The 27,525-nt window shown below is 53.6% G+C and overlaps 3 protein-coding genes across 3 annotated transcripts; 1 reads left to right on the top strand and 2 right to left on the bottom strand.

The window, feature by feature from the left end:
- Window positions 1-943: 943 nt before the first annotated feature.
- Window positions 944-15,535, bottom strand: IL9R (interleukin 9 receptor). Its single transcript, XM_058570525.1, has 9 exons — window positions 14,725-15,535; window positions 11,810-11,923; window positions 11,378-11,483; window positions 11,042-11,220; window positions 10,353-10,498; window positions 9,667-9,865; window positions 9,058-9,163; window positions 7,550-7,634; window positions 944-5,924 (listed from the first exon to the last, which is right to left on the bottom strand). Exons 1-9 carry the CDS (start codon window positions 15,059-15,061, stop codon window positions 5,373-5,375), a joined length of 1,824 nt encoding a protein of 607 aa, XP_058426508.1. The 5' UTR covers window positions 15,062-15,535; the 3' UTR covers window positions 944-5,372.
- A 5,125-nt stretch (window positions 15,536-20,660) lies between these two features.
- On the bottom strand, window positions 20,661-24,136 carry POLR3K (RNA polymerase III subunit K). The gene is made up of 3 exons (XM_058570523.1): window positions 24,011-24,136; window positions 22,737-22,824; window positions 20,661-21,427 (listed from the first exon to the last, which is right to left on the bottom strand). The coding sequence occupies exons 1-3, from the start codon at window positions 24,119-24,121 to the stop codon at window positions 21,300-21,302; spliced, it is 327 nt and encodes a 108-aa protein (XP_058426506.1). The 5' UTR covers window positions 24,122-24,136; the 3' UTR covers window positions 20,661-21,299.
- Window positions 24,137-24,333: 197 nt separating this feature from the next.
- Window positions 24,334-27,190, top strand: SNRNP25 (small nuclear ribonucleoprotein U11/U12 subunit 25). The gene is made up of 5 exons (XM_058570524.1): window positions 24,334-24,528; window positions 25,343-25,433; window positions 25,669-25,774; window positions 26,296-26,370; window positions 26,846-27,190. The coding sequence occupies exons 1-5, from the start codon at window positions 24,487-24,489 to the stop codon at window positions 26,901-26,903; spliced, it is 372 nt and encodes a 123-aa protein (XP_058426507.1). The 5' UTR covers window positions 24,334-24,486; the 3' UTR covers window positions 26,904-27,190.
- The last annotated feature ends 335 nt before the right edge of the window (window positions 27,191-27,525 follow it).

The following is a 27,525-nucleotide window of genomic DNA, read 5'->3' as shown; positions in this document are numbered from 1 at the left end:
TCCTCAATGATGCTAATTCTTTCCTCCATATTGTCATCTCTGTTAAGATTCCAGATTTTTATCTCCTCCATTGTGTTTTTCATCTCCAACATTTCTGATTGGTTTTTCTTTATAGTTTCAATCTCTTTTGTGAAGAAGTTCCTGATTTCATTGAATTGTCTGTGTTTTCTTATAATTCCTTGAGCTTACTTATGATAGCTATTTTGAATTCTCTGTTGCTTAGGTTATAAATTTCTGTGCCTTCAGGATTGATTTATGGGTGCCTGTCATTTTCCTTCTGGTCTGGAGATTTAATATATTTTTGCATACTGCTTGAGGGCATGGGCTTATTTTTCCTCATACTGATAATATCTGATCACAGCTTCCACCTGCCACCACTAGGCGAAGGTCAAGAGCTGTGTATTCTGAGCCCGCCACAGTACGTGGGCACCCTGGCTGACCGGCTGTGCTGGTGCTCCAGGTGGGGGGAGGGGCTCTTTCTTTCACCTGCCTGATCCCAGGGGCTTCTCATGCTTCCCTCACTATCTGCTCTCCTGGGGTGCTAGCTTGATGAAGGCACCCCCATAACAGTTCAGTCCCCGCTGTATGTGACTTTCCCACAGGCTGTGAGAGAACTTGGAGAGTGACAGTTTTCCCATGGAGGGCTGCCCTTCCCCCGCAAAGAGCTGCGTGGTCCTGGTCTTGGGGTCGCTGTTGTTGGGGAAGGAGAAGAGTTCTCCTTACCTCCTTCCACTTCGTCCGGGGGTACCAGCACCTCCACCTTCAGATGTAAGGCTGTGTGGGTCCCTCAGACATCTTTTGTTTTGTGTCAATGTCCTCTGTTGGTATTTGAATGTCCTTTTTGTTGTATCTTGGGGGGGAGAGTCTAAGGGAAAGCTCACTCCACCATGATGCTGACGTCACTCAGGATGAGTTTTTAAATAAAACAGCAAAAGCCAGTCCATTAAAGAAAAAATTGCTGATGTTCACTTTATTAAAAATTTAAAATGTCTACTCTGTGAAACACTCTGTTAAGAGAACAAAATACAAGCCGCAGCCTGGGAGAAAATATTTGGAAAACACATCTGAAAAAGAACTTCTATGCAAAATATAAAAAGAAACTCCAAAACTCAAGAAGAAGATGAATGACCCAATTAAGAATGGGTAAAGATCTGAACAGACACCTCACCAAGGCAGATACACAGATGACAAATAAACATACAAAATAATGCTCAACATCACTCATCATGAAAAGCAAATTAAAACAACAATGAGATAGCACTGCATGTCTATTAAAATGAATAAAATCTGAAGGGAAAAAGATAGCAATAGCAACAGGAATTTTCATTCATTGCTGGTGGAATGCATAATTCTAAAGGAATTTGGCAGTTTTTTCCAAAGCTAAACATGGTCTCACCACATAAGCCATCAATCGCACTCCCAGGCATTTGGATAATTTCTTTGAAAAATTATGTCCAAGCAAAAACCAGCATGCAATTATGTACAGCATCTCTCTTCATAAGGGCCAAGTACTTTAAAGAATCAGGACATCCTTCAGTAGTGAATGAATAACCAAGTGAGGTACATTCATGCAATGGAATACTCTTCAGCAATAGAGAGGAATGATCCACCACGCCGTGCACAGACACAGATGAAATCTTACATGCATCTTACTAAGTGAAAGAAGCTGATCTGAATGGCCTACGCACTGTACGATCCCATTTGTATGACATTCTGGAAAGGAGAAATTACAGAGCTGGTAAACAGAACAGTAACTGAGAGTGGTTGGAGGGGGTGAGTCGAATAAGGGAATAGGGTGGTGGAAGGAGGTACGAATGGGCCAGGCGGAAGTGGACTCCCTCTGGTTGGTGAGATCACGCTGGGTGTGTGTGAAAAAGTCTGGGGTCTGGAGTACCAGCATGAACAAGAAGGCTGCTTCTCACTCCAGGAGAAAAGGGCCTTCTTCCATCACATGCGTAACTATGTCAGGACCAGTTCTGAGGAAGATTTTGTGTGTATGTGGTAAAATATACGAAATATAAAATTTAGCATTTTAACCGCTTCTACGTGTACAGTTCAGTGTCATTAAATACATTCACATAGTTGTGCAACTATCAGCACTATCATTTTTCACTCCCATCAGCAATGGGAGCATGAGTGTTCAAATTTCTCCACATCCTTGCCAACGTTAGTTTCTTTTTTTTTTTTAATAATTTTATTTATTTATTTATCCCCCAAAGCCCCAGTAGATAGTTGTATGTCATAGCTGCACATCCTTCTAGTTGCTGTATGTGGGACGTGGCCTCAGCATGGCCGGAGAAGCGGTGCATCGGTGCGCGCCCGGGATCCGAACCCGGGCCGCCAGCAGCGGAGCGCGCACACTCAACCGCTAAGCCACGGGGCCGGCCCCCTTTTTTTTTTTGATAATAGCCATTCTAAAGGGTGTGATGTGGTTTTGATTTTTTTTTTAATTTTCATTTCCCTAATGGCTAGTGATGGTGACCATCTGTTCATGTGTTTATTGGCATTGGATTTGGCAATGATTTCTTGCGTATGACACAAAAAGCACAGGTAATAAAAGAAAAAATAAATAAATTTGACTTCAAAACTTAAAACCTTTGACACTATCAAAAAAGTAAAAAGATAACCTACACAATAGGAGAAAATACTTGCAAATCATATATCTGATAAGGGTTTAGTATCCAGAATATATTAAAAAAACTCTTACAACTCAACAACAAAAGAACAAACAACCCAATTAAAAAACGGGAAAAGACTTGAATGGACTTTTTTCCAAAGAATATACACAAATAGCACATGAAAAGATGCTCAGCATGACCAGAACAGGTAAATCCATAGAGACAGATAGTAGATTAGCGGTTGCCAGAGGTCAGAGGGCGAGTGGGGTGGGGAGTAAATGCTTCACAGGAGAGGGATGTCCTTTTGGAGTGATGAAATATTTTAGAAGTAGATAGAGGTGATGGTTGCACAATATTATGCATGTAGTAAACGGCACTGAACTGTACACTCTAACACAGTTAATTTTATATCTTATGAAGCTTACCTCATTGAAAAACAAAGGAAAAGAAACCATTCCTCAGCGTTCCCTCCCCAGAACAAGTCCTCTTCCCTTACTGCCCTGTCGCCTGGCCATCAAGGCCCTCCACAGCCCAGCGTGGCCCAGGGCCTGGCCAGCCACATTAGACACGTGCCCCAACCCGCCTGCAGTCCCACGACTCCGGTCCAGGCCCCCTTCTCTCCGACTCCCTCACAGATGCCCCCTCAATGACCCCCCCTCAGCGCTCACAAGGCCTTTGGAACCGCGCTCTGCTGTGAGCCGGCTCTCGGCACACGGGATCCAAGGGCGCCTTGTCTCCGGGAGGGGGAGTCCGCGTCTTCTGAGCACACGGTGGGCGGGCACCCTGCTCCGGTCACCTCACGGCAGCTTGGTGAGGTGCTGTGGTCCCAGGTGCTGAGGGGCAGGCCTGACCCACCTCCCACCACACAGCCTCTGAGAGGCTCCACACCCAGAGGCAGGCCTCCAGGGGCCACCAGAGAAAGTGTGTGAATGCTGTCCCCGGCCACACAGCAGAGCGGCCCTGCCGTGGGGGGTGCTTGTCTAATGATGCAGGTGGCCCAGGTCCCACGTGAAGCCACACGAACCACACGACGCTGTTATAAATACACCAGCTGGGGTTCCCCAGGGGTTGGCTCCAGGAAGTAGGCGCAAGCTAGTATTTTTACACTTGGTTAGCGCGGAGGATGCCTGCACCTGACTTCCGTCCACACCTCCCGCTCTCTGAATACTAAAGATACATTCTGGGTCCTGCCTACCACTGCTGACCAGAATCCGGCTCTGCCGAGGCTCCCCACAAAACCGCAGAGGTTCCAAGCACACAGAGGGGAAGCGGATGCCTGTCTGAGCCAGAAGGGGCCTTTGCCTGAGGCCTGGGGCTGCAAGTGCTTTTTTCTGCCCAGGACACAGAGGACAGTGGAGGCCCACGGAGAGGTTAGCCCCCAGAGAGGGACAGGCCTCCATTCTACCTGACCTTCAAAACTTCAGCACCTCCAACCCCAGAAAGGTCTCGTCCCAGCCCTCCCAGGTCGATGGTTCCAGCACCAGCCCCAGGTCCAGCAGCTGGGCAGAACGGGGTCTTCTGCCTGAGGTCCCGGTAAGATCGACAGGGGTGCCCTGGCAGAGACCTTGGGACAGCATGGAGGTGATCGCTGGCAGAGGCAGGGACACTGTTACGGGTTGAATTGTGTCCCTCAAAATTCACACTTTGAAGTCCTAATGCCCAAGCACCTGTGAATGTGACCTTCTATGGAAATAGGGTCTTTGCAGATGGTCAAGCCAAGGTGATGTCGCTCAGGTCAGCCTAATCCGCCACAGGTGTGAGGGATAAAAGGGGGCATTGGGACCCAGACACACGCACAGGGAAAATGCCTGGGGAAGACTGGAGTGGTGCTGTGCCAGGCCGGGAACTGCCAGAAGCTGGAGGGAACCCCGAAACAGAACCTCCTCTGGCAGCTTCACGGCCCTGCTGACACCCGGATCCCTGACGTCCAGCCTCCAGAGCTGCGTGACAACAAACTTCCGTTGTTCTGAGCACCTAGTCTGTCGTCCTTTGTCCCGGCAGCCTGAGGAGACTCACAGACACCTGCTGCTCTGTCCACCACCATCTCTCCAGACCGCGGGGCGGGCAGAGGCAGGGCCCTCACAGACCAGTGTGGGGTGGTCACTTCTGGCCCTGAGTGGCCAGGAGCTCTGGCCACAGCGCTCAGCCTCCTGGGGCCCATAGAGGATGAGGATAAGAGGGGCAGGGGGATGGCCTCCCTGGAGCTGGTCACTGAGCCTCACCCCTGCTTTCCTGGAGCCCAGAAAGCCCAGGAAGAGCCAGACCCCACCCTCACCCTCCTCTGGGCCCCTCTCCCTGCCATCAGCAGTTTGGAGCAGCCACCACATGCCTTCTGATCTCAGTAGCAGAGGGGGCTCAGGAAGGCACAGGAGGAGGACAGTCGGCCTGTCACAGACTCTCACCCATGTCCACGGGGCCCAGGCGGGCTCTTTAAGGGGGTGAGGGCAGAACAGGCTGTGGGGCCAACACCCCTTTTCTCAGAGGGGCCTAGGATCAAGCTAGAAAGCAGGGCGGGAAGTCGGGGTTGGGGGACCTGGTTGGCAGGATGCAGAGGGCAGAGGCCCCTCCTCACAGGCGCCGAGTGGAGGGAGGGAAGAGGGGCCTCCTGCCTTCATCTAGACAGGACGTCTGACCACTGCATAGGTGGCCCTCTGCAGGAGGTCCGGCCCCAGTCAAGGGTCATCTCCAGAGACTTTAGTCCATTTTCCCCAAGATGGACATGATGCAGTTGGCCATGCCAGGGCTCTAGAACTTTCAGGACTGAGCCCGCTGTCTGCCAAGGTTGGGAGGGAACAAAACGCCCTGAGGTCCTCCTGCAGCCTGCTCCCCAAGGTCTTGCCTCTGACTGTGAGCAGCTCCCACACAGGTACCTCCGTGCTGAGCATCCAGGCTCTGCTGGTCACAGGAATGGCCACAGGCCAAGGCCAGGATGGGCGCAGAGCTCTGCACGTTTCCTAGGAAGGTCGAGGGGTGGCAACCCCCATCGCAGCCCAGGGCGCAGTAGTCGCTGCTGCTGCCCTCTGCCTGGGAGGGAGCTGGCCGGGCAGGGCTCGCGGGGACCCAGTCTTCCTGCGGCAGGTAGGCGGGCAGCTGCCCTCCCCACTCCATACACCCTGCTGGCAGCACGCCTGCCGGGAGGCCGGAGCCGGTGCCCTCCTCCTCCAGGCCCACTGACTGCAGGGGGTCCGCCAGGTCATAGGTGAGCAACGCAATGGCCTCCCGGATGCTGGACTCCGAGGCTGCTCGTTGGGTACCCATGCAGTCCTCGCTCCATGGCAGACCAGCCTTGTGGGCCCCTGTCCAGCTCTGGAACGGAGCATAGGGAGGAGGGAAGGGCTCAGGCAGCATGTTCAGGACTCACCCTGGAGGCAGCCTCCCCTCCTCCTCCAGGAAGCTCTCCTGACATCCACATCCAGAGGCCAAGCCACACCCATGCCCAGAACATTCTGTCTTCCCTCCATGTGCCAGCCCAGCCTCAGCATGGCACCGAGAGTCCCTTTGGGCCCCTCACCACTGCCCCAGGTCAAGGCCTAGTGCTCAGAGTGGCCTGAACCAGGGTACAGATGGCAACAGGTGCCAAGGACAGAGAAAACCCGTGATGCTGCTCCAGCACCTTCCACAGCTACAGAGACTGGGCAGCCCACCTCACCCCCTTACGCGCGCACACACACCACAGGAGACGCTGTGGGGACTGGCACCTCTGGGCTGAGGCAGGCAGAGCTGGACCCCTCCACAGAGGCCCGCCCCCCACAGGGAAGCTGTTCCCCGGCTGGGACCCGGAGTCTCCCCCAAAGGCACCACACACGCCACATCCTCCGTCACTGCCCTGCTCCCTGGAGAGCTGACCCCTGGCTCCACACCACAGGTGCCGAGGCTCTACAGAGATGGGGCTGGGTGCCTGCAACCCAGGCGACATGGTCCAGGGGCCAATCGAAACCTTTGCCTCACTCAGCCTTTGTCCTGAGCACCTCATGGATCTCAGCAGGTGACATCCACTGCCTGGGGGAAAGAGGGGACTCCACCAAGGACAAAGTGCTCAGCTTTAAGCTTCAAATTATGTTTTTGCACAACAGTCTTGAAAACTAGGCTCCCTGTTGAGAGAGAAAAGGGCCAGGCCAGGAAACTGCGCAGCACCAGGAGGGGAGATCCCAGGAAGAGCAGGTCAGCGGGCCCGGGAAGCACTGCCTCCCATCCTTGGCCCAGAGTGAGGGGCCTGCGTGGACAGAAACCAGAGGCCTCCCTCTCCCCCGCCTCCTGCCAGGGGAGCATCACCTACCAGGCCAGCAGGGAGGGAGGGGTCCACGGAGGGTCTGATGTGACCCTCCGCGTTGTTCTCGGCTTGCTGGTGGCCTGTGGCAGGCCACCAGGGTACCACAAAAGGGGACAACACAGAGTCTAGTCATCAGCCATGGTGCCTGTGTGCTACCAAGGGGAACCCGGAGAGCATGGACACTCCACGATGGCCACCAGGGCAGTAGCCCAGGGACCAGGGAGGGCCCCACGGACAGGACAAGCACCAGAGACCATCCCTACAGCCACCAGAAAGACGCCTTAAGAGAAGAAAAAGGGACGAGACACCCGGCAGGTGCAGACGGCCCCATAGTCTGCACCCTGAACTGACTGTGTACCTCAAAGGGGCCACTGCAACCCAGAAGGGGCGGAGACAGCGCCATGAGCAAGTTTACACTGTTTTCCACGAACAATGGAATTAGAGACACGAGAACCAAAAGGAATCAGCCGTGATTCCAAAGGAATGTATCAGAGAATAAAGATACATTTTTTTACCCATTTGAGACACAGTGTGCAAATATAAGCCAACTATGTGTACCAAAAAAGCTCAAAGCGCTGACCGACCCCGAGCCCGCCCCTGACCCCCACCCAAAGCCCCCATCCCCAGCGGCGCCTGAGCAGCCCCTGCAGTGGCCACACACCTGGAAGTTCCCGTTGTGCACGCTGTAGAGAGGCTGGAAGAACGTCACTGGAGATGGCACGTTCTGATGGAAGGTTCTCTTCACCCTGAGGCCAGTGGGGGGGACGACGACAGTCAGACGCCAGGCAGGGGCTCTGCCCGAGCCCAGGTCACTGCAGGGAACTCAGCGCTCCCTCTCTGCCTCCTCCCACTGGGTCCACACCTGCGGTGAGGGCAAGACTCGACACTTGGCACCCTGTGGCCTCCCTGGCTAAGGACCCCAGAGAGCTGATTTATACCAAGACACGTGTCCTTTACAGGGTGACCTGTGACGGTAGGTTCAAGGGCGTGGGTGAGTAGCCATGTCCTTGGCCCACAGAGGGAGCCAGCACCTCCAGGACCACCACCGGTGCCATTAGCAGACAGGTGGCAGCTCCCAGCCCCACCTGACTTCCTTGAGCACCAAATCCACCTGCTCAGGACCCACGAGGCCTCCCACAAGGAGGCCACACAGGGCTCGAACCCAATAGGTCCAAATCCACTCCCCAACCTCCCTTGGTGCCTGGCCCCTCCAGATCCCACCCCCAGGGGTGACGTCAGGGGGCACTGATCCTATCTCATCCTCCACACATCCTTTCAGTCTCTCTTCCTAAGACCTAGCAGTTCCCTCACTTTGCACCATCTCTGCTGCTCTCACCAGCTCAAGCCAAACTGCGTCTCTCTGGACACCACCACTGGCCTCCCAGCAGGTCCTCCTGTCCCCTTGTCCCCAACAACGCATTCTCAAAATAGAAACCAGATCACGTCACACACTGTTGATCACGCTCCAAGCGCCTTCCTTTGCTCAAGGACAAGCCCGGCACCCTACCTGGCCTTCTTGGCCCCGCCCATCGGGCCCCACCCAGCACCCCCCCCACTCCCCCCTTGCCCTTTTTTGATCTCCTCTCATCCTCTCTGCTACCTGTCTGCACCTGGCCAGTCTCCGGTGGGATCCCCTCTTTGGTGAGGTCCCTGTAGCCCCTCTCGTAACATGACACGTGTGATGGCTTATTTCAGGGGGGCCATTGTGTCTGTCTTGCTCTCTGTGGCATCCACCAAGGCCAAGAACAAGGTCCTGCGCACACCAGGTGCCCAGGTCTGTATTTTCATAGATTGTGTTAACTCATGAGCAAACCATCAAGCACCTCCAGAGGCAGGAGACAAGGACCTCAGGCGACTTGGTTCCAGTGACTTTTGGGTCCCCCACGGCTCTTTGGGGCCACACTGCCTTTCCTCAAACCTGGCAACTTGGGGACTCCCCACTAATCCAGGGCAGAGGCTTGAAAACCCCATCCCATCCAGGACCAGATGGTAGAAGGGGAGGGGCCCAGGGGGAGGGGTGGCTGGTTTGGCCCTCGATCCCCCACCACACCCCCACATGTGCACACACTCACACACACATACATTGACACGCACACACAAATTCTCACACACATATGTAATAACACACGACACGCATGCACACACTCACATGCCCCCCTCAGCACTGACCTGGGTGACAGCTTGAACAGGAGGTAGGTGAGGCTGGTGAGCAGGAGAAAGATGGACACAGCGACAAGGGTACTGTTGGGCTGCCCCAAACGTGCGGTCGGGGGGCCTGTGAGCAGGAAGGGCGCGAGCTGTGAGCAGTCTCAGTGCCAGCACGCTCCTCCAGACACGCGGCAAAGGCACCCCAGGTGTGCCCTGCGCCAAGGAGGACAGTTGACGACAGGCCTTGGCGGTCTGCGTCGTGCCTGCCGCAGCACCGTGGGGAAACCACGCACCCTGAGCCTCACCCTCCCAGCTGCGAGGCCATCGGCACCACCGTGCACAGGGCCGGCCCAGCCCTCCCTGAGGAGACAAAAGCCCCAGGCCTGACATGCGGCTCTGGGCTCACGCACAGCAAGTAACAGCCGCGCACTACGGTCCTGAGAAGCCCAGCGCTTGGTGGGCGTCTGCTTCCTCCTTGCACATCCCAGAGCTCCAGGGGAGGGTGGTCAACGGTCAACGGGGCACGACCGCCCCAGGGAGGGCGTTCCAGGAGGGCAAAAGGACGGGAGGGACGAGCAGGGGAGGGGAGCCCACCCAGGGGCCAGGAAGGCAGCAGCCGCCTGTGCCCACCTCGTCTCGGGGGGGCAGGGAAGCGCACGGGCTGGCTCCACTCACTCCACTGGCCCTTGTAGCGCTCCTCCTCCAACGCATCCTCCTCCGCGGCCATCTGCACACGCAGCCGGGCCTCGCAGGCGGCCCCAGGCTCCAGCTCGACACCCTCCAGGAGGAGCCTGGTCACCCCCACTATGCGATCCCTGTGCCGGGCCCGCTGTGGGGAGCAAGACAATTAGCATGTGCTGAGGGGGAGACTGGGTCCGTCAGCCCTCGAGACCGTACACACACACACACAGGCACACTCACCACACTCACACAACCATATGCACATGGCATACTTACATATGCACGCATGCACATGCTTACACTCATCTACCTGCGTACACACTCACACAAGTGCACACGCTCACCACACTTGCTGCACTCACACACACAGGCACACCCTGTGAACACTCACACATATAAACACACGTTTTCACGTGTACACACACACAGGCACAGGCACGCTCGCATACAGACACACCTGTGCGCACACACACAAACACACATGCGCACAGGCACACTCGCACACACCTACAGTTGGCTCTGGTCACCTTCCCTCCTCATAACTCCAAGTCGACATCTCTGCACATGGGGTGAGGAGGGGCCCTGGGCCGCTGCTCCCAGGAGAGAGAGGCCGCAGGGAGGCAGCCCAGCATTACCTCCCAGGCCTCCTCCTGCCTCTTGAAGGCCAGCTCGTAGCTGAGGAGCGAGGTCAGCGGCTCCAGGGCAGGACTGACGCTCCAGGTCAGGACGCAGTGGTCAGAGCTGACGTTACTCTGCAGGTCAGAGGGAGGGTCCAGCTTCACTGGAATAGAATGAGGCCACAGGAGGGTGTGCCGGTCAGCATGCCCAGGACCGGGGGTGTGAAAGATTCCGGGGTGGGGGGGAGGGCATGGTCAAGGCCCTCTCAGCCCAGGGGCCTCACTGGGAGACTGGTCCAGAAAAGCCCCAGGTGGGCCAGGATGGCAATGACTTCCTCCAGCCCCTGCAGCCACACAAGGTGATTATCAGATCTTGCCTTCCTTTTCTTTCATAAGCTGCTGCTGGAAGTTCTTCCCAGTGTCTTACTGCAGTCCTTCCTGCTACAACCTAAGTGCATCTCAAGCGACCCAAGCTGCAGCCCTTGCCCCAACTCGAAGCCCTGCATCTTCATCCTCCTCCAAAATCCTACCCCTCAAGTAACTAGTGGGCCCTCCCTCCCAGGGGCATGGCCTGCCCCCAGCCCTGGATCTCTCTTAGCAGGGACCAAGGGCACCCAATGGCCACAGGGTTACAGGCTGCAGGGCCCCTTCCCAACCCCCACACAGCCAGGATGTTCCCTGCCAAGGCAACCCACCCCTGGCCTCACCATGTCTCCGGGGCAGGTACTGTGGGTCCACCAGGCTGACCTGCTCCTTCCCAGAGACGTGACGGTGGAAAGTGATGCTGAAGTTGTCAGAAGGCACGAGCACCTCCTCGGGCGGCAGCACCACAGTGCACGTGCTGGCCCGGAAGACACACCTGTGCACACTGCCCGGCGCGTGGTTGCTGAAAAGGGCATGTGTCGGCACCGGGGTCAGCTGTGCTAGCCCGGCCCCTGCTGCTGCTGTCATGGGACCCTACTTTCACCCCTGCCCCCTGCCCCCTGCCCTCTGCCCCCTGCACCCTGCCCCTTGCCCAGGTGGCTCCGGCCCTCCAGCCTCACCTGGTGAAGAGCAGCCAGGGGCTGGCGCCCTGGCCCAGCTCTGGGGCGGACCAGCGGCAGTCAATCCTGAGGACGTTGTTGGTGAGGCAGGTGAAAGTTCCAGCCCCTAGACCCGGGAACAGTGACCACTGGGACCCACAGTGGCTGCTTCGGGGTAGGACTCGGGGAGGGGAGGGTCTGGAGCTGACACTCTGAAAGGGCAGTCCCCAGAGAATGACCCCAGGAGAACTTATCAAGGGCAGGGCTGGGAGACCCAGGAAGCAACGGGCTCTGACCCATGGTACATCGGGGGAGCTGAAGTCTAGGCTGATCCCTGGAGGACAGGCCTCAGCACATTTCCAGCCAAACCCTGCCCACGGAGTTTGACAGAGGACAGTCCTGGCCCCCGCTCTCCGCCCCCCACCTCACACAGACACCAGTGCCAGCCCTCACCTCCTCCTTCCCCCGGGACAGAGACGCCCACGCCGACCCAGGTGCAGAGGCAGGTGCAGATCAGGAGCCAGGCACCCTTCTCTTGCGTCAGGGCCTCGCCCTCCCAAGTCCAGCCTGCAAAGGACTGGGCTGAGGGGCTCTGTGTGAGGAGCACCCACCGTGGGACACTCCCCATGAGACCCTCCCTGGGAGGGGTGCTCCCCACGAGGCATTTCCTGTGAGGAGTACTCCCCTGACGGGTGCTCCCCAGCAGAATGCTCTGAGTGGGTCACCACCTACACCCTCACCATGTCCCGTGACAGCGGTTAGGCACCACCGTCCGAGCTGCGCCGATAGGAAACCGAAGCTCAGGAACGTCAGTTGACCTGACCAAAGACTCGTGGCTACAGCGTCTAAGATGGCGCTCTCAAACTCAGATCTCCTGGGGGGTTCTGGACTCTGGATCCACTGTGTGTCCGAGTCCGAGAAGGCTCCTGCCTGGGACGAGCGTCCTCTGCCAGCCCAGCCCCCATCCCTGGACCCAGGTCCCACCCTGCAGGGGAGGCAGCATTGAGAGCATCGGTTCTCATCAACAACAGCCACAGGGGAGCTTCACTGGCTCTGGTGTCACCCGTGCCGACTGTGTAACGTGCATCATCCGCCTGAATTCCCGCCACAGCCGCATGCGATAGAGACGGTCCCTGTTCACGAGAGAGCTGAGTCCCAAGGAGGGGGTGTGCCTTGCCCAGGGCACACAGCTAACTTCTACACGTCCTCTCTCCCTTTGGTCTCCTTAAATAAAGACCTAGCCCAGCGTTCCGCCCCAGGAAACTGCATGAGGATGACAGTGGGGGGTCCATGCAACAGACAGTACTTCCTAAACTCTGCCTGTCACACCCCTGTTCCAGGGGGCCCTGTGAAGGAGAGCACCCCAGGAGAGCAAGGCTCTCCGTGCTAGAGTGCCAGCCCGAGCCCTGGGATCCCTGGGGGAGCCAGAGGTCCACTGGAGATGGGGGGCTGGGTGTGAGGAAGTGCTGGGGGAGGCTGCTGACGCCCCATCACCCCATTTGCAGCTCCAGATGGTGCACTGATAGCTCCTGAGCAGGAAGCAGGGCCAGCCTGGTTGTGCAAACCTGATGGGTGATAAGGAAGCAAAAAAGCAGCAGACATGCACACAGACCACAGCAAGTCAGCCCTCAAGGAGCAGGCACAGACGGCACTCCAGCCCCACCCCATGCCCCCAGCAGCCCATGCATGTCCCCACAGGACACAGCCCCGTCCTGCAGTCAGGATCTGCAGCCCTGCAGCCCTGATCAGCAGTCAGGAAGACCCCACCCTTCCCTAGGGTGAAGCATCACCGGGCACCATCAGCCACAGCACTGGAGGCTGGCATGGGTCTACCCGGCGGCAGCGTCCGTCCCATCCTGCAGCGGTTACTGATGGAGCCGGGGGAACGGCCGACAACAGCTGACACTCAGGGTGTGTGAGGGCGGGACCAGAGTGAGCACCGAGATCTGAGGAGAGCTCCGGACAACAGCCACCTCCCAGCTAAGAGCTGACCCAGGCCCCAGGGTGGACTGCCACTGTCCCAGCAGTGTAGGGACACCTGCATCTGTGCAGAACTGGGCCAGCCCAGCCACAGGCTAACCCGGGAGCAGACAGCTTGAGAGCACGGGGTGGGGTGGCACCACGCTCAGCAGGCTCCAGGGGCAGGGGTGGGGAGGGCAGGACCCCCACGGGACACCTGAGAGCTACAGAGAGGACCCAGGGAGCTCACTCGGGTCCTCTGCTGATCTGCTCCACAGCTCTGCACTTCCCAAGACTACCTCCCGGCCTTCTCTCACACTGAGCCCTCTGCCTGGCTTCCTTCCCCAGCCTCTTCCTTCATGAAGCCCTCCCCAAGCACCCCAGTCTGTCTCCCCAGCCAGACCAGACACCCCTGAGCCAGCCCCAGCCAGCTCACGACAGGAACAGGGAGCGAGTAGAGGCTGTGGGCAAGGGCTAGAATAAGGATGTTGACACAATCTTCTTTGGGGACCTGGAGGTTAAATGGGGGGAAATGATGCCCCTGCTCCTCCCACATCTACCAAGTGGCCTGCTCTGCGCAGCAACCATCTCCAGTGGCCCTCACTGCCCCTTTGCAGCCGTGTCAGCGAAGCTCACTGCTGTGCTGCCTGCCCACATCAGGCCCCGCCAGGGGAGAGCCTGTCCGATTTATGCTGAGCCCCCTGCACCCAGCCCTAACAGTGTAAGAAACCTCCTGAACCTCGCTACAGACACTGCCCCTGCCTCAGATGCTGTGAACGCTTTGGGCACCCGGGCAGAGGGCTCCAGGATGTTACTTGAGCACAGACCCTCTCCTCCCCGTCCTCTGCCTTAGCTGAGCTGACTCTCCCTCTGGAACCCCACCTTCATCTGCTGCCCCACCCACAGCTCCAAGGGGGATCCCCAAACTCCCGGCTCCTCTTCCACCCTAAAGGCCCTCAAAGTATGGGGGGTTGAAGGGGCTTTACTGATCCCAGGGACCGGACCTCTTCCCCCCTCGTGGCCATCACAGCTGAGACCATCTGGCCCCAGAACGCCCCCTCACACTCGTGCCCACAGAGGTCTGCCTGGTCATCAGGAAGCAAACTCTCTTCCATAATTAGAAACCCTGCCCGACAGACTCAGTGCCCTTCTCTCTGCCAGCGGCACTCACAACCCCTGCAGGCCTGGAAATGAGCCTGTCATTCTCACAGCAGCACAGGCAGTGTGCTGTCTCTGGGAGACGCCCGAGGCCAGGACACCAGAGGGAAAATGAGGTGGTGCCTCAAACGTGCCCTTCCGAGGTTCCTCCACAGGCTCTTCCCGGGCCCAGGGATGGCCGGCACCCGACCCCCCGCCTCCCGTAGTTCACGCTAACTCGAGTGGCTAGGAAGTCCAAATTACAGACTCACCTTCCCAGACGCATCTGCCGGGTCCCATGGCAAGTCTGAGGGGGCCCCTGAGCCTGCAGAGCTGGAGGTGACTTGTCCTCCGACCGTCCCTGCGTTCGCAGCAAAGCCCCTCAGCTTGATTCAAGAGATAACTGCAGCAGCCAGTGACGTGAGTGTCCCACAGCAGGCTGACACGGGCCGCCCACATCGGAAACCACGAGAGCAGTGGAGCAACTGTCCCAAGCGGGCTTGTGAGGCGACTGGCACCACTAATCATAACCCAGGAATTATGAGGTGGGTCTTTTCCTTGCCCATGACACTGAAGTGTGCCAAAAGTGGACTTGGGTGATTGGTGCATGAGCCTCCACTGTATTCCTCCCAAGAGACACCACTGAAATGCATTAAATTAGCCAGGAGGCGAGAACCCAGACCAGGCACAGAGTAGCACGCTTCATCCCCATCTAGGATTTTCCCAGGACAAAGGTGCAAGTTCTCCTTCTGCCAGCTAAGGCAATCTGCGAGCACTGGGGGTGAGGAGGGTGTGAAACATACAAGTAATGTGGTCTCAGTCACAGAAAACAATACAGAAGGAAATCAACAATGGGAGTCCCCTTTATCTCACCCCAGAGGTAGCCTCTGCAAGAAGTTAGGCACAAGTCCCTCTGTCACCGAATCAAGTGGGCTCTCCTCCTGGTGAGTTAAATAAGACTACACCAGCAGAAGCTGTCTCACACAGTGAAGTGTATTTGCAGCAAATAGGAGGCCATGAGGAATCATTTTCAAAGTCATGGCATCCCTGAACAAAGGAAGGCAGGAACTTTTATTTGGTTGGGGAACGAATATTCAAAAGGGAGAGGCGAGTATTAGAGTATTCGCTTGCACAGGCTCAGTTGGAGAACATGCTTCCACATAATGAGGCCCAAGCTCCTGCTGGGGAGATCTTTGCATTAAAAATAAGGCAAAGGTCATGGGCGTAGCTCTTGTGGTGAGGCTTGGTCAGTTTCAGGATGGCTGGTGGTTACATCTCCTTAATAGACAAAAGGAAAAGAAACAACTTGGAAAAATAGTTAATTGCTTCCAAGCCAACCTTTGAGTTTCCCAAGGTGCCTAGTGGGTGACACCTCCAGATAATTCCTAAGCTCAAACAAATGCAGGTTTTAAATGGACTCATTCTGTGCTGCGAGCTCTGTAGCCTCCTTGTTGCTCTATTTTCAACATCTTTCTAGGTCAGCACATAAAAATCTACTTCCTGCCTCTAATGGTGGTACATGGCATGGCTTAATCATCTTGCAGATGGACATTTGGACTGTTGTCTATATATGCTATTTTAACTTTTTTTATTGAGATATAATTGACATGTAACATTAATTTCACGTGTATATATGCTATTTTAAATGAAGCTAGTGAACAATTCTGGGTATGGATCTCTAATCACCAGAACGAGTACTCCTATTCAAAAAATTGCTAGGGGTGGAATTGTGGGGTCTAAAGTTCAGCATTTTAAAACATTGATAGATACCGCCAAGTGGCCCTCCAAAAATGTACCAACTTCTGCTCGCACCAGAAGTGTAAGAATGCCTCCAACCCTCAGCAGCAGGATAGAGTATCAGTCTCTTTAATCTTTGCCAATCTGATGGGCAAACATATTTCGATGTTGTTTTAATTTCACTTCCTTGGTTATTAGCGAAGATAAGCATCTTTTCATTTACTTATTGGCTGTATGTTCTTCGGGGTACCAAATAAGGTCACATTTCAGTGTGCCTATGTGCTGTTTACGTAAGTGTGCATGTGTGTGTTCTGTGCATCAAAAAGTCTTGGCCAAGGTTTGGATACCCCAGAGCAGCAGCTCTCTGGAGTCTAAGAGCACAGGACCCATGAGGGATGGAATCAAAGGCTCAAGCCCAGGAAACACCTTAGGAATGACCAGGGACATAATCACATTTCTTTCTTTTTTTTGCTGAGGAAGATTAGCCCTGAGCTAATAGCCATGGCCAGTCTGCCTCTATTTTGCATGTGGGTCACCGCCACAAATGGTGTAAGTCTGCACCTGGAATCTGAACCAACAAACCCGGGCCACTGAAGCAGAACATGCCAAACCCAGTGCTATGCGGCCAGCCCCCATATTTCTTTCCAATATTTAAATTTTAATCAGCTTGGCTCCCATCTTACCTAATACAAACATATACTTTTATACTCACTGGAACCATCCCTTCTCTAGTATCCTTATCAAGAGAGCTTCCTTCTGTCTGTCAGGGTCCCTCCCACCTTGCTGAAGCTAGAATTTACTAACCTAAGAACAGCAGACCATACCACCCACACCAAAACCCTGAAAGTAGAGACCACAAAGGCTAGAAAGGTAGGAAATCCTGGAAAGAAAAAACCCAGAGAGCCCCAAATTCTGCTAATCTAAAACCAAAACCTCTGGATAACCCCTGAACTGCAGATGTGCAGGCCAACTCCCAGCAGCCCAGCTAAGACGGAACAACCTGAACAGAGCCTTCAGCTCCTGCCCACACCAGACACAGAGTTTACAGCCTGCTTAAAAACAACACTTTCCAGAGAAACATAACAGAATCCAGGCTCTACAACATATGTCATTCACAATTTCCAAGAAATCCAAAATTATTACATGAAGAAACAGAACTATGTGACTCATACTTAAGAGGAAAGACAATTGATGGCAACTGACTCCCAAGACTAAACTGTCGGAAACAGCACAGGTTTTAAAGCAGCTACTCTAACTACGCTCAAAGATATAAAAGAAAATATGTTCACAATGAACAAATAGGAAATCTCAGAGGAGACACAGAAACTATAAAAAAGAACCAAAAGGAAAGTATATAAGTGAAAAATACAGTATCTTAAATAGAAGGAATATGTCATAACAGTGCAGAAAAGAAGATGGAGTGTTAACCATAAGGAATCCTGAATGAAGGGAGGCAACTGAGATTTGATTAGACTGACAAAGGAAACCACATCCTAAACACACACAGCAGTGGACATCTCTGAAAGCTGGCACAGTGGCCCTCCTGGGTGATGGGAGGGCAGGAAGAGTCTGGGACAATCATCAGGATTAGTCAGAGTCCTCAATATGGAGCAGCCAGGCAGCTCAGCCCAATCCCCACACCTGCACTTACACCAGGCAGTCTGCTCAGACTCCTCTACTGGACACTTAGGCTTGGGAAGAAGGCCAGTGCCTCTTTACCCAGAAAAATGCTCTGATGGCACACCCTGACACCCTACGCCCTCCCATAAGAAATGGAGTATGCAGAAAAACAACACCCATAAACGAAGGGAAAACCTCAGACACAAAGAACACAACCAGGAGTCACCAAACACCTGTGGAAAACCAGCAGCATGAAAGAAAGCACCAGACGGTAACAAACACTACTACTCAGACATGCTGTAAGGATTTTATACAGGTTAAGCTACATAAATCCTCAAGACCCTATGAGGTAGACCAGGGGTTAGCAACCTACTGCCCAAGGGCCAAATCCAGCCCACCCCTTTTGTTAAAAAACCTGTGAGCTAAAAATAGTTTATACATTTTTAAATGGTTCGGAAAGAGCCTAAAGAATTACATGACACATGAAAATATTATGAAATTCAAATTTCAGTGTCCGTAGTTTCATTTCGTATTGTCTACAGCTGCTTTCACACTGCTTAAGGGCAGAGTTGAGTAGTGGCGACAGTGCTTTAGTGTGCTTACAGCCCAGTGGTGCAGTCACAACTCAGCATTTCAGGGGCCACCATGCTGTTGTACTGCAACTTTTTTTTCTTCGCTTAATACCAGTGCATACCCATCACGTCAAAACAAAAAGAGTGAAATCTGAATGTCGTGTTTTTAAGGCACTGTGGAGGGTGGATTATTTTGTCATCAACTGGATGGCAAAGGATTGTGTTTATCATGCAATGACACTACAGCTGGTCAACATTACCAGACTAAGCACTCGTCACTGGCACTATTCTCAATATACAACAGAATTTCTTCACAAAAATCGAAAATAAGGCAACCAAATTAAATTTCCAAGTGGTTCATTTGTTACCCAAGCAAGGAAAACCACTTACTGATGGTGACTTAATTACGTTTGATTGCAGCAGCTGAAGAAGTGTGTCCACAGAAAATAAGTTTAAGACTATTGGCCTTTTGGCAAGAAGAGTTGTTCTACAAGTTCAGACGCTGGGAGCAACGGCAACAGTCAATTAAGAATGAGGCAAATGATTTAAAGTGATTTTCCCTGGCTCTTGATGAATCCACAGACATTACTGACACTACTCAACTGCTGTTTTTCTGAAGAGTCGAGGCCCCAACGCTGAGCTGGGAAGTGACTGAAGGACTGGCCTCTGTGCACGGTCTGTGGGGAACAACCAACTGCAGGCAAGAGTATCTTCGAAGTTGAGAAAACACTAATTCACTAGACCCTGAAGTGGAATGTGCTAATGTGTTACAACTGACAGTGGTAAAAATATATGTGGAGCGTGAAAACCTTAGGTGGGACAAATTTCACGAAGCTCGTAAAACCATAGTGTTAAAAGCCTATGGTTTTTCACTGTACTATTCATCAGCAAATGCTTTGCAGAAAATACCTGCATCTCTCATCAGCACTGAATCTACCAAATCTATCAGTAACGTCAACAGGGAATTTCACTTGCTCCTGTGCGCTGTACCAGCTCTAACAGACGCACATTTGCAACTGATTTTGATGACAAAGAACACTAACTCTGAACCCCAATTAAGCAAAATGATACTCATTCTTCTATCAATAGACCTGCATAAAATACTGTACTCAATTACTATGATTACATTTTTAATTTTGTCTATAAATAAACCGTGGAAGTTTGTTTTCTTGTGTTTTCCCACATTTTGACTCTTGACCCACAAAGTCTAAAATACTTACTATCTGGCCTTTTTTTTTTTTTTGTGAGGAAGATCAGCCCTCAGCTAACAAGCTAACATCCATACCAATCCTCCTCTTTTTGCTGAGGAAGACTGGCCCTGGGCTAACATCTGTGCCCATCTTCCTCTACTTTATATAGGACGCCACCACAGCATGGCCTGACAAGCGGTGCATCGGTGCACGCCCTGGAATCCAAACCCGGGCTGCCGACAGCGGAGCGGGCGCACTTAACCGCTACGCCACAGGGCCGGTCCCTATCCAGCCCTTTACAGAAAGTTTGTGAACCCCTAAAAGAGACTAGTCATGCATCGCTTAATAACAGGGTTACATTCTGAGAAATGTGCTGTTGGGTGATTTCGTCATTGTGTGACCATCTTAGTGTGCACTTACACAAACCCAGATGGTACAGCCTGCTACGCACCTAGGCTATGTGGTACTAATCTTATACGCGGTCCATCGCTGACCGAAACATCGTTATGCGGCGCATAACTGTATTATCTCCATTTGACATGGGAGGAAATGAAGGCAGAGAGTCAGTAACCTGACCGAGGTCTCACAACTAAGGCACAAACAGCAGGCAAACGTCAGAGCGCATGATCGTCACCACTATCCCAGCTGCCTGCGACAACACACACACACACAGAACTGGCACCTGAGGAAATAAAACTAACGGTACGAGCAGCAGATGTAAAGATAACACCCATATGATAAAAATCACACTTGTAAAACCAGAACCAAGTGTGTTGAAACAGAAGCAATCAGAGACAAGGGGCTCAGGACCTAGCCAACACATCACAGCAATAAGAAAACATCACACAAAACTTAGAGACTAACCATCTGAGACAGATACCAAGTCTCGAAAAGTAAAAGTCTGTGTCTAAGGCATAAATTTAAGTCCCATGATTTCATAAGTGAGACTTCATTATTAACAGCTTTGGAAAAGCAATTAAGTCTGATGCCTTGAGCAAGAAATCAATCCATTGATAACCTAGGTCCTGTCCCCAGTTAGTCTAAGGTGTCCCTTTTCTTTTGAGAGTGAAAAGATGAACACAGAAAGTATAAAGTTTAAAAACACAGTATCTAAAAAATTTATTGCAATCCTAGGAAGCAAGAATAGATATAATAAATAAATTGAAATTCACGTGATTAGCAATTTTGTAACCAGTTTAGCCCTGAGTAACCAATTTTGGAATCCTGATTTGGGGTTTGATGTCTACTTTTTAAGGCATTTAAAACACTGAGAAGACTTTTCATTTTAATTGAATATTCAGAATAAATTTTGATTAAACAAGTTTGCAATTAACAGTTAAATATTTAGCGACATCTAAGGAACTAAATTAATAAGTTTTACTTTATGAGCTGTGAAAACAATGTAAACATTTAATTAAGAGTGTCAGTTGATAGTAAGAGAATGTCAATTGTCAAATAAATACAAAGGATGAAAGAACAGGACCCTAAACAGAGTGCACTTGGTTAGGGTCACGCCTCCCCACACACAGAATCTGCCTGGACGTTACTGAGCTCATTTCCTGCCTGGCAGACGGGCTGCATCTCCTGACATCCTGGCCAGCCATCCTGAAAGGGGTAGCTTTCCCCCACACCAGCAAAGACCCTCAGGACACGCAGTTCACACTCTTGGATAGGAATCCACCCTGCAACAGGGTAAGCAGACACTGATGCAGCTGGACCAGTTTGGCCCTAGTCCCTCCAGCGGTGTCCACACTGAGCATTGCAGCACTTGTAGAAGGTGGTCATTGGCTCGTCTGCAGAGCGGGTCTGAAGCTGCATGAAATAGGCACGAGGATGCTCACATTTGGGACATGGCTCTGGCAACGAGAAAAGCAAACAATTGACCCACATTAAAAAAAAAAAAAAAGGATGCTTGTGACCAACAGATCTATTAGAAGCAGGTGTTACTTGAAAGGGGGCAAAGACCCCGCCCCCTTGCTCATCTGGCATCCCTTGCCCAGGATACCTTGTACCAAAATTTAAGGCCACAAACAGTGGTATCCTTCTCACTATGCTCTCACACTGAGAGAATAGAGGAGAACTGTGACCTTGAAAACACTCCTCCTACCCTCCCTGGGGCCCACTTTTCTTCTCAAATCTGATTGAAGACTGGTTAGAAACATAACACGAAAGGTGACTTATGGCGCGATATGCATTACAGTATCCATGCCCTGCAGATGCCCCTAATAAGTGCATCTCCTTCACCTGGGCAATGCACACGCCCTCTTGTCTTCTCAGAGGAGCTCCCGACAGATGACCAATCCGCTTCCCCTTGTATTTAGGAATCCATTCTGGCAGGAGTTTCTCAGACTGTTCTTATCAAGATCCCTCCACACATCCACACCTTTTCAGAGTGCCCCAAGGCACACCTTTACTTTCAAAGTGATTTCACTTTGAGAACCTGACCCTGCTCTTGAGGTAAACAACTTCAAACAGTCTCAAACAACATTTTCAATATTAGGTACATAATTCATCTTTTAATGACAAATTCTGCCAAACCTAAATTTTTAACATAGCAGATTTGGATATTCTTCTATGAGGGAAAAAGACAGCATTAATCACGAGTTAGCTCTTCTCCTCTCAGTACAAGTTGTATCTAGGGCTCTCCTCTTCCTTCCTTGGTCACATCTGTCTCTAACAGAAACGAATCAAGACTTGAGATAAACACTTATTTTACTGAGACTGCAGTTTAACGTTCCCTGGTATTAACTCTTTAAAAATCTATGCTAGAACAAAAAAACCAAATTTCTTCCTTAGACTCTGATTTTTACTACTCCTGTCATTGTTGCTATCATCATAGTTACCACCTGTTGAGTACCCGTTATATGCCAAACACTGTATTAACTCACTTTATGCTCTTATAATCTGTGAGTATAGATTAGCCCCAGAGAAGTCAAGGGACACCCATCGAGGTCACCCCAAGGCTCTAACTCAGGCCTGCATGACTCAAGGCTTGTGCCAAGACTGTGTGTGTAACCAATAAATTATTAAAAAAGAAAACAAACACACTTTTTATTTTTAGAAGCCCACTTCATCTAAGTATATCACGGATCCTGACGTGGAGTGGCACAGTCAGCAGCCTCATATTTAAAAAAAGCTCAGTAACAGAAAAATTTTCCCTCTCACCTGCAGTAGAGTCGACATTCTCCCAGGCAGCTGCTCCACCAAGCACATCATCCACTTCCTTCAGCTTCGGGTACTTCCGACTTGTTACCTAACAAACAGCCTCTGAGTGAGTGAACAGCACAAACCTGGGACACCAAACTATATCGACCTCAAGTGTCTCCCCACACTTCCTTCCTTCAGCACAGACTGGAGCGATACTGAACGAAAACAAAGTTCCTGCTATCACAGAGCAGGACGCTCCACTGGAATTTAGAGGATCCACGATTGGGATGATCCCAAGAGAAGAGACAGTCAGAGAAGATCTCTGCCAGGGCTGGATGAAGCACCAGAGCAGGAAGAAAACATTGGCTTAGGTGTGACCCTCCTCCTCCCCCACACCTCTAAGATACTTGATAACCCCAGATGAGAGAGACAAATACAACTGAAGTCAAAGAGCACCACTTGGCCGGGTGGCCCAGCGCCCCCCGAGGCAGAGAGCTTTCAGAGCAGGTCACACTTGGCTTCTTGCCCAAGTTTTCCCCGACATCCTTGAAATTTCAGGGTTACATAAGAGTTCACTCTTGCCATATTTTCAAACTCTAAACTTCCACCTCGCAGCTGACCCATGGAGTGGTATGCAAACATTAAGAATGAGGTATCACCAACGTGCTCTACTTCTAAAAAGGTGTACTGTCAAGTGAAAATAACAAGCATAAATAATACACTGTGCTTCATTCGTCCTGAACATTCTAGGTCCCATTCTATTGTTCAGACTAAAACATGAGGAAACGAGACAGAAAAATCCTGCCTTCCTACCGTTTATGTCCCAGTATTAATAAACAACGCCCATAAATATAAACTATATTACAACGCAATGACGCCTATGGCAAAAACAAAACAGGGAAGGAGGATAAAATACGGAGAGAGATTGCAATTTTAAGTAATCATTTAACTAAAGACACGGGGAAGGGTGAACGGGGCAGAAAACACGCGCAAAGGCCCTGACGGCGGTGCCCGTGCACGAGGGGGATCCTCCGTGCGGCGCTGGGGGTCAAGAGGACGCATTAGGACGCGAAATCAGAGGAGCAGGCTGGGGGTCCCGGGAGAACCTCAGCTTTCCCCCCGGCGCGCTGGGCACCCGCCGCGGGTCTCGGAGCACAGGACGGCCCTGATCCGACTCACGGTCACAAGGTCACTGCGGCCGTTGCCGCGGACACAGCGCGGGGAGCCCGGGGGAGGTCCCGACGGTACCCCGGGGCGAGCAGGGAGGACGCAGGGGACGCCGGCGGGCGCACCTTGCGGGTGACGTTGTGCACGTAGGGGCAGGTATTGCAGGCGAAGCGGTGACAGCGCTGCCCCTCCTCCACGATCAGCCCGTTCCCGCAACCCGGGCAGAAGAGCAGCATGGCGGCTGCCCAGCCGCCGGCTCCCAGCAGACGCCCGCGCCGCGCCCCGCCGACGCAGGCCCGCCTCGAGCTCTCATTGGTCCTGGCGGCCGCCCCGCCCCTCGGCCCGCCAATGGACGCGCCGATTTCGCGCTCCCAGCGAGCACTGCGGCAGGCCGCCTGGTCCCTGGACGCTGCGGGCTGGGCTGTGGTTGCGGTCCCCGCGCGCGCCCCTCCGTCGCGCTGACCCGCGGTGCGGGCGGGTGCGGCGGCGGCGGGGCGCCCTGGAGGAGGAGGTGGCGGCGGCGGGGCCGGAGGAAGATGAGGACGAAGAGGAGGCGCTGCCGCACTCCGAGGCGGTGGACGTGTTCCAGGAGGGTCTTGCCATGGTGGTGCAGGACCCGCTGCTCTGCGACCTCCCGATCCAGGTGCGCGCGGGCCGGGGGGCGGGCGGCGGGGCGTGGACAGCCCCCCGACGTGCCGCTGGGGCTGCGGCGCGGAGGCCTCAGGAAGGCGCCTCTGGGCGTCAGCGGGGGGTCTTAACCCGGGCCGGGCCCAGGGTGGGGCGAGCGAGAATTCAGAGGGGCGCCAAAAACCCGGTATACATGGGGTCAGGTGACGGGATGTTTTACTACGACATTTTTAAAACTCAAAGGTAGTGTAGGAAAGCCGATGGTAAACAAAGTAATAAAATTGTAAATGAAAACCAGACCAGTATTACTGGTTTCTCTTCTCAAGTTTCAATATGGTTTGGCACCGTCCTGCGTTTAAGTCTTTGTCACTTTGCCCATCATGGGGTTTTTAAGTTAACTTCTATTTCCTTGAAAGTTGCACTGAAATGTTTATCGTTACCATGTTTTTGGCGCCCCGGTAAATTCTGCACACCTGCCTCAGCCTTGTCCCGAGGCCCTGGCCTGGATCCTGGCGATCCAGGGCTCTCATACTGGACTGTCCAGCCTCTGGGTAGAGGATCCCGGGGTGGATCCTCACGTTGGTTCGTTCCCCTGGTCTGTGTCTATGCTGCGTCCTCCCGAGCCTCTGTCCACTTTAGGCATTAAACAGAAAGTGTGGATGGAACATGAGAGTGGAGTGACAAGTGGGGAAACGTGTAAGAACCTTGTCCCTTTCTTGTATTTGTAAAGCGTGGCCCCACTTTTTGGACACTGTCAGCTTGTTTTTCTTGGTTGTTGTTCGGGGCGGTAGAGAGCCAGGGCTCCCCCATCCACCCTTGGTCTTTTCCAGGTTACTCTGGAAGAGGTCAGTTCCCAGATAGCACTGGAGTACGGCCAAGCAATGACAGTCCGAGTGTGCAAGATGGACGGAGAAGTCATGCGTAAGTGCCGCCCCCTCCCTCCGGGCAGCGCCGTCTGAGCTTCACAGGGGCAAGAGGTTAGCAGGGCTGCTCAGTGGGAAACGCAAGGGCCATGCCCGGGGGGTGTTGGAGCAGCCGCAAGCCCACCCTGCCCGGATTTCAGCCTTAGTCGGGCCTCTGAGTCCTCTCCTGTCATCTGAGGCTGTAGCTGTGTTCCCACTGTGGATCTTTTCCCGTTTGTGTCCCCCGGTTGCAGCCGTGGTTGTCGTACAGAACGCCACGGTGCTGGATCTGAAGAAGGCCATCCAGAGATACGTGCAGCTCAGGCAGGAGCGTGAAGGAGGCATTCAGCACATCAGCTGGTGAGTGGAGCAGCGGGTCCCTGCAGCCCTCCTGGGGGCTGATGTGGGCCTCCACATGCACACCTGCCGGATGTGCGCTCTTAACCACCTGGCTCTACTACAGTGTACCAACTGGAGCGATGGGCTCCCCCCGAGCCGTTGGGCGGGTGGGTGCTCCTGGGCCTGGGAGTCCTGCCTCAGATGCTCCTCATCCATATCACACTGCACAGGCAGCTGGGTGGGTCTTCACTTGGGGACACCTGGGGCGTTTCCAGTGTGTTTGGAAGTGGTCTCCCTAGCTGTGGATGGTGCAGCTGTCAGCAGCCCCACCCCTCCTCACCTGGGTGCTGTCAGTCCTCCCGTTTCATTAGCAGAATGTTTGGCTGCCAGGCACCCCACACAGCGTTTTGAGAGCAGTGCCCCCTTGTGGCTGCCCTGGTCCCTACAGAGCCGAGCGCCTGGAGGCTTTCTCACACACAGCTTTGGCCTCCCAGCTGTCCAGCTCACCCTGCTCACGGCTTACCTGAGTCCCCATCTTGCAGGTCCTACGTGTGGAGGACGTACCATCTGATCTCTGCAGGAGAGAAGCTCACAGAGGACAGGAAGAAGCTCCGAGAGTGAGTTCAGGCCACATCCTGAGCTGCAGGGAGGCATCTGGACTGTTGCCTGTAGTTCCACATGCTCGGCCAGAAGCCTGGGCCCCTCAGGAAGGAGGGATCATAAATCAGTCCCTGGGGAGTGTGTGAGACAAGGAGAGTCCCTGGCTGGACTGACACCCTCCTGCAGGGAGCTTCCGGGGCCTCCCTGCCAGCAGAAGGAGAGGGAGAGCAGGGGTGAGGGGCCTCGGCTTCTCACAGTGGCGGTTCAGGGCTGCAGAGCCAGCAGGAGGGAGATAAGGGTGTCCATGGAGTTGAAAGGCTGCCCGCTGGTACAGTGTGGGTCTGTGGAAGGACAGCCACTACCACCTCCTTGCCTTCCTGGATGCCACATGCTTCCCACCTCTTCTTTCTTGGTCCCTCACAGGCTTCAGGGGAGGGGTCACAAACGTCCCCTCTGTGGATCAGACAGCTGACAGCTTTTCTTCTCTTTCAGTTATGGTATCCGGAATCGGGATGAGGTGTCCTTCATCAAAAAGCTGAGGCAAAAGTGAACCTCCAGACAAGGACGACTCTGTGTGCTGGTGGCTGAGCTCTTCCCCAGCAGGAAGAAGTCTGGAGCCACTGTCCCTTTCTCACAGAAGAGTGTCGAAGTGGCCTCACCCCAGCTGCCCAACTGGAACTGTCAGCATGAACCCTGGGCTCTCGGGACTAGGACCGGGTGAGCCAGTGCTCATGGCCTGAGCTTGACCTCCCTGGGCCGAAACACCCTGACCACGTGGCCAATCCCACAGGGCTGTGGGCCTGGCCCTGTGTACAGAATAAATCTGTTTGTTTCTTAGTTTAAAAAGTCCAAAAGCCACAGTACCTGGGGCAGGAGGAACTGGCACTGCCCCATCACAGAGGGGAGCCAGGGCGGAGAACGGTGGTGGCGAGGCCCGAGCTCTCAGATGCCACACCCCACACCACACGACCCTGCTCCTGCATTGGGACAGCAAGAGGAAGTAGCAGAGTGGGGGCTTTCTGACGCTGCTTGTGGGGAAACAGGCCCGCGGCCAAGAGCACAGCTGTGGAGGGCCCCCCCCCGCCCGGCCTCGTGCAGGGCTCACCTGCAGCAGGGCTGTCACTGGCTCCTGGAAAGGGAGGCAGCCTGGGACTGCAGTGGGAGCTGCTGGC

This window comes from Diceros bicornis, chromosome 26, assembly GCF_020826845.1.
Source record: "Diceros bicornis minor isolate mBicDic1 chromosome 26, mDicBic1.mat.cur, whole genome shotgun sequence".
Lineage (NCBI taxonomy): Eukaryota > Metazoa > Chordata > Mammalia > Perissodactyla > Rhinocerotidae > Diceros > Diceros bicornis.
Note: the sequence above shows the minus strand (reverse complement) of the source record. Positions and strands in the feature narration are given on the sequence as shown.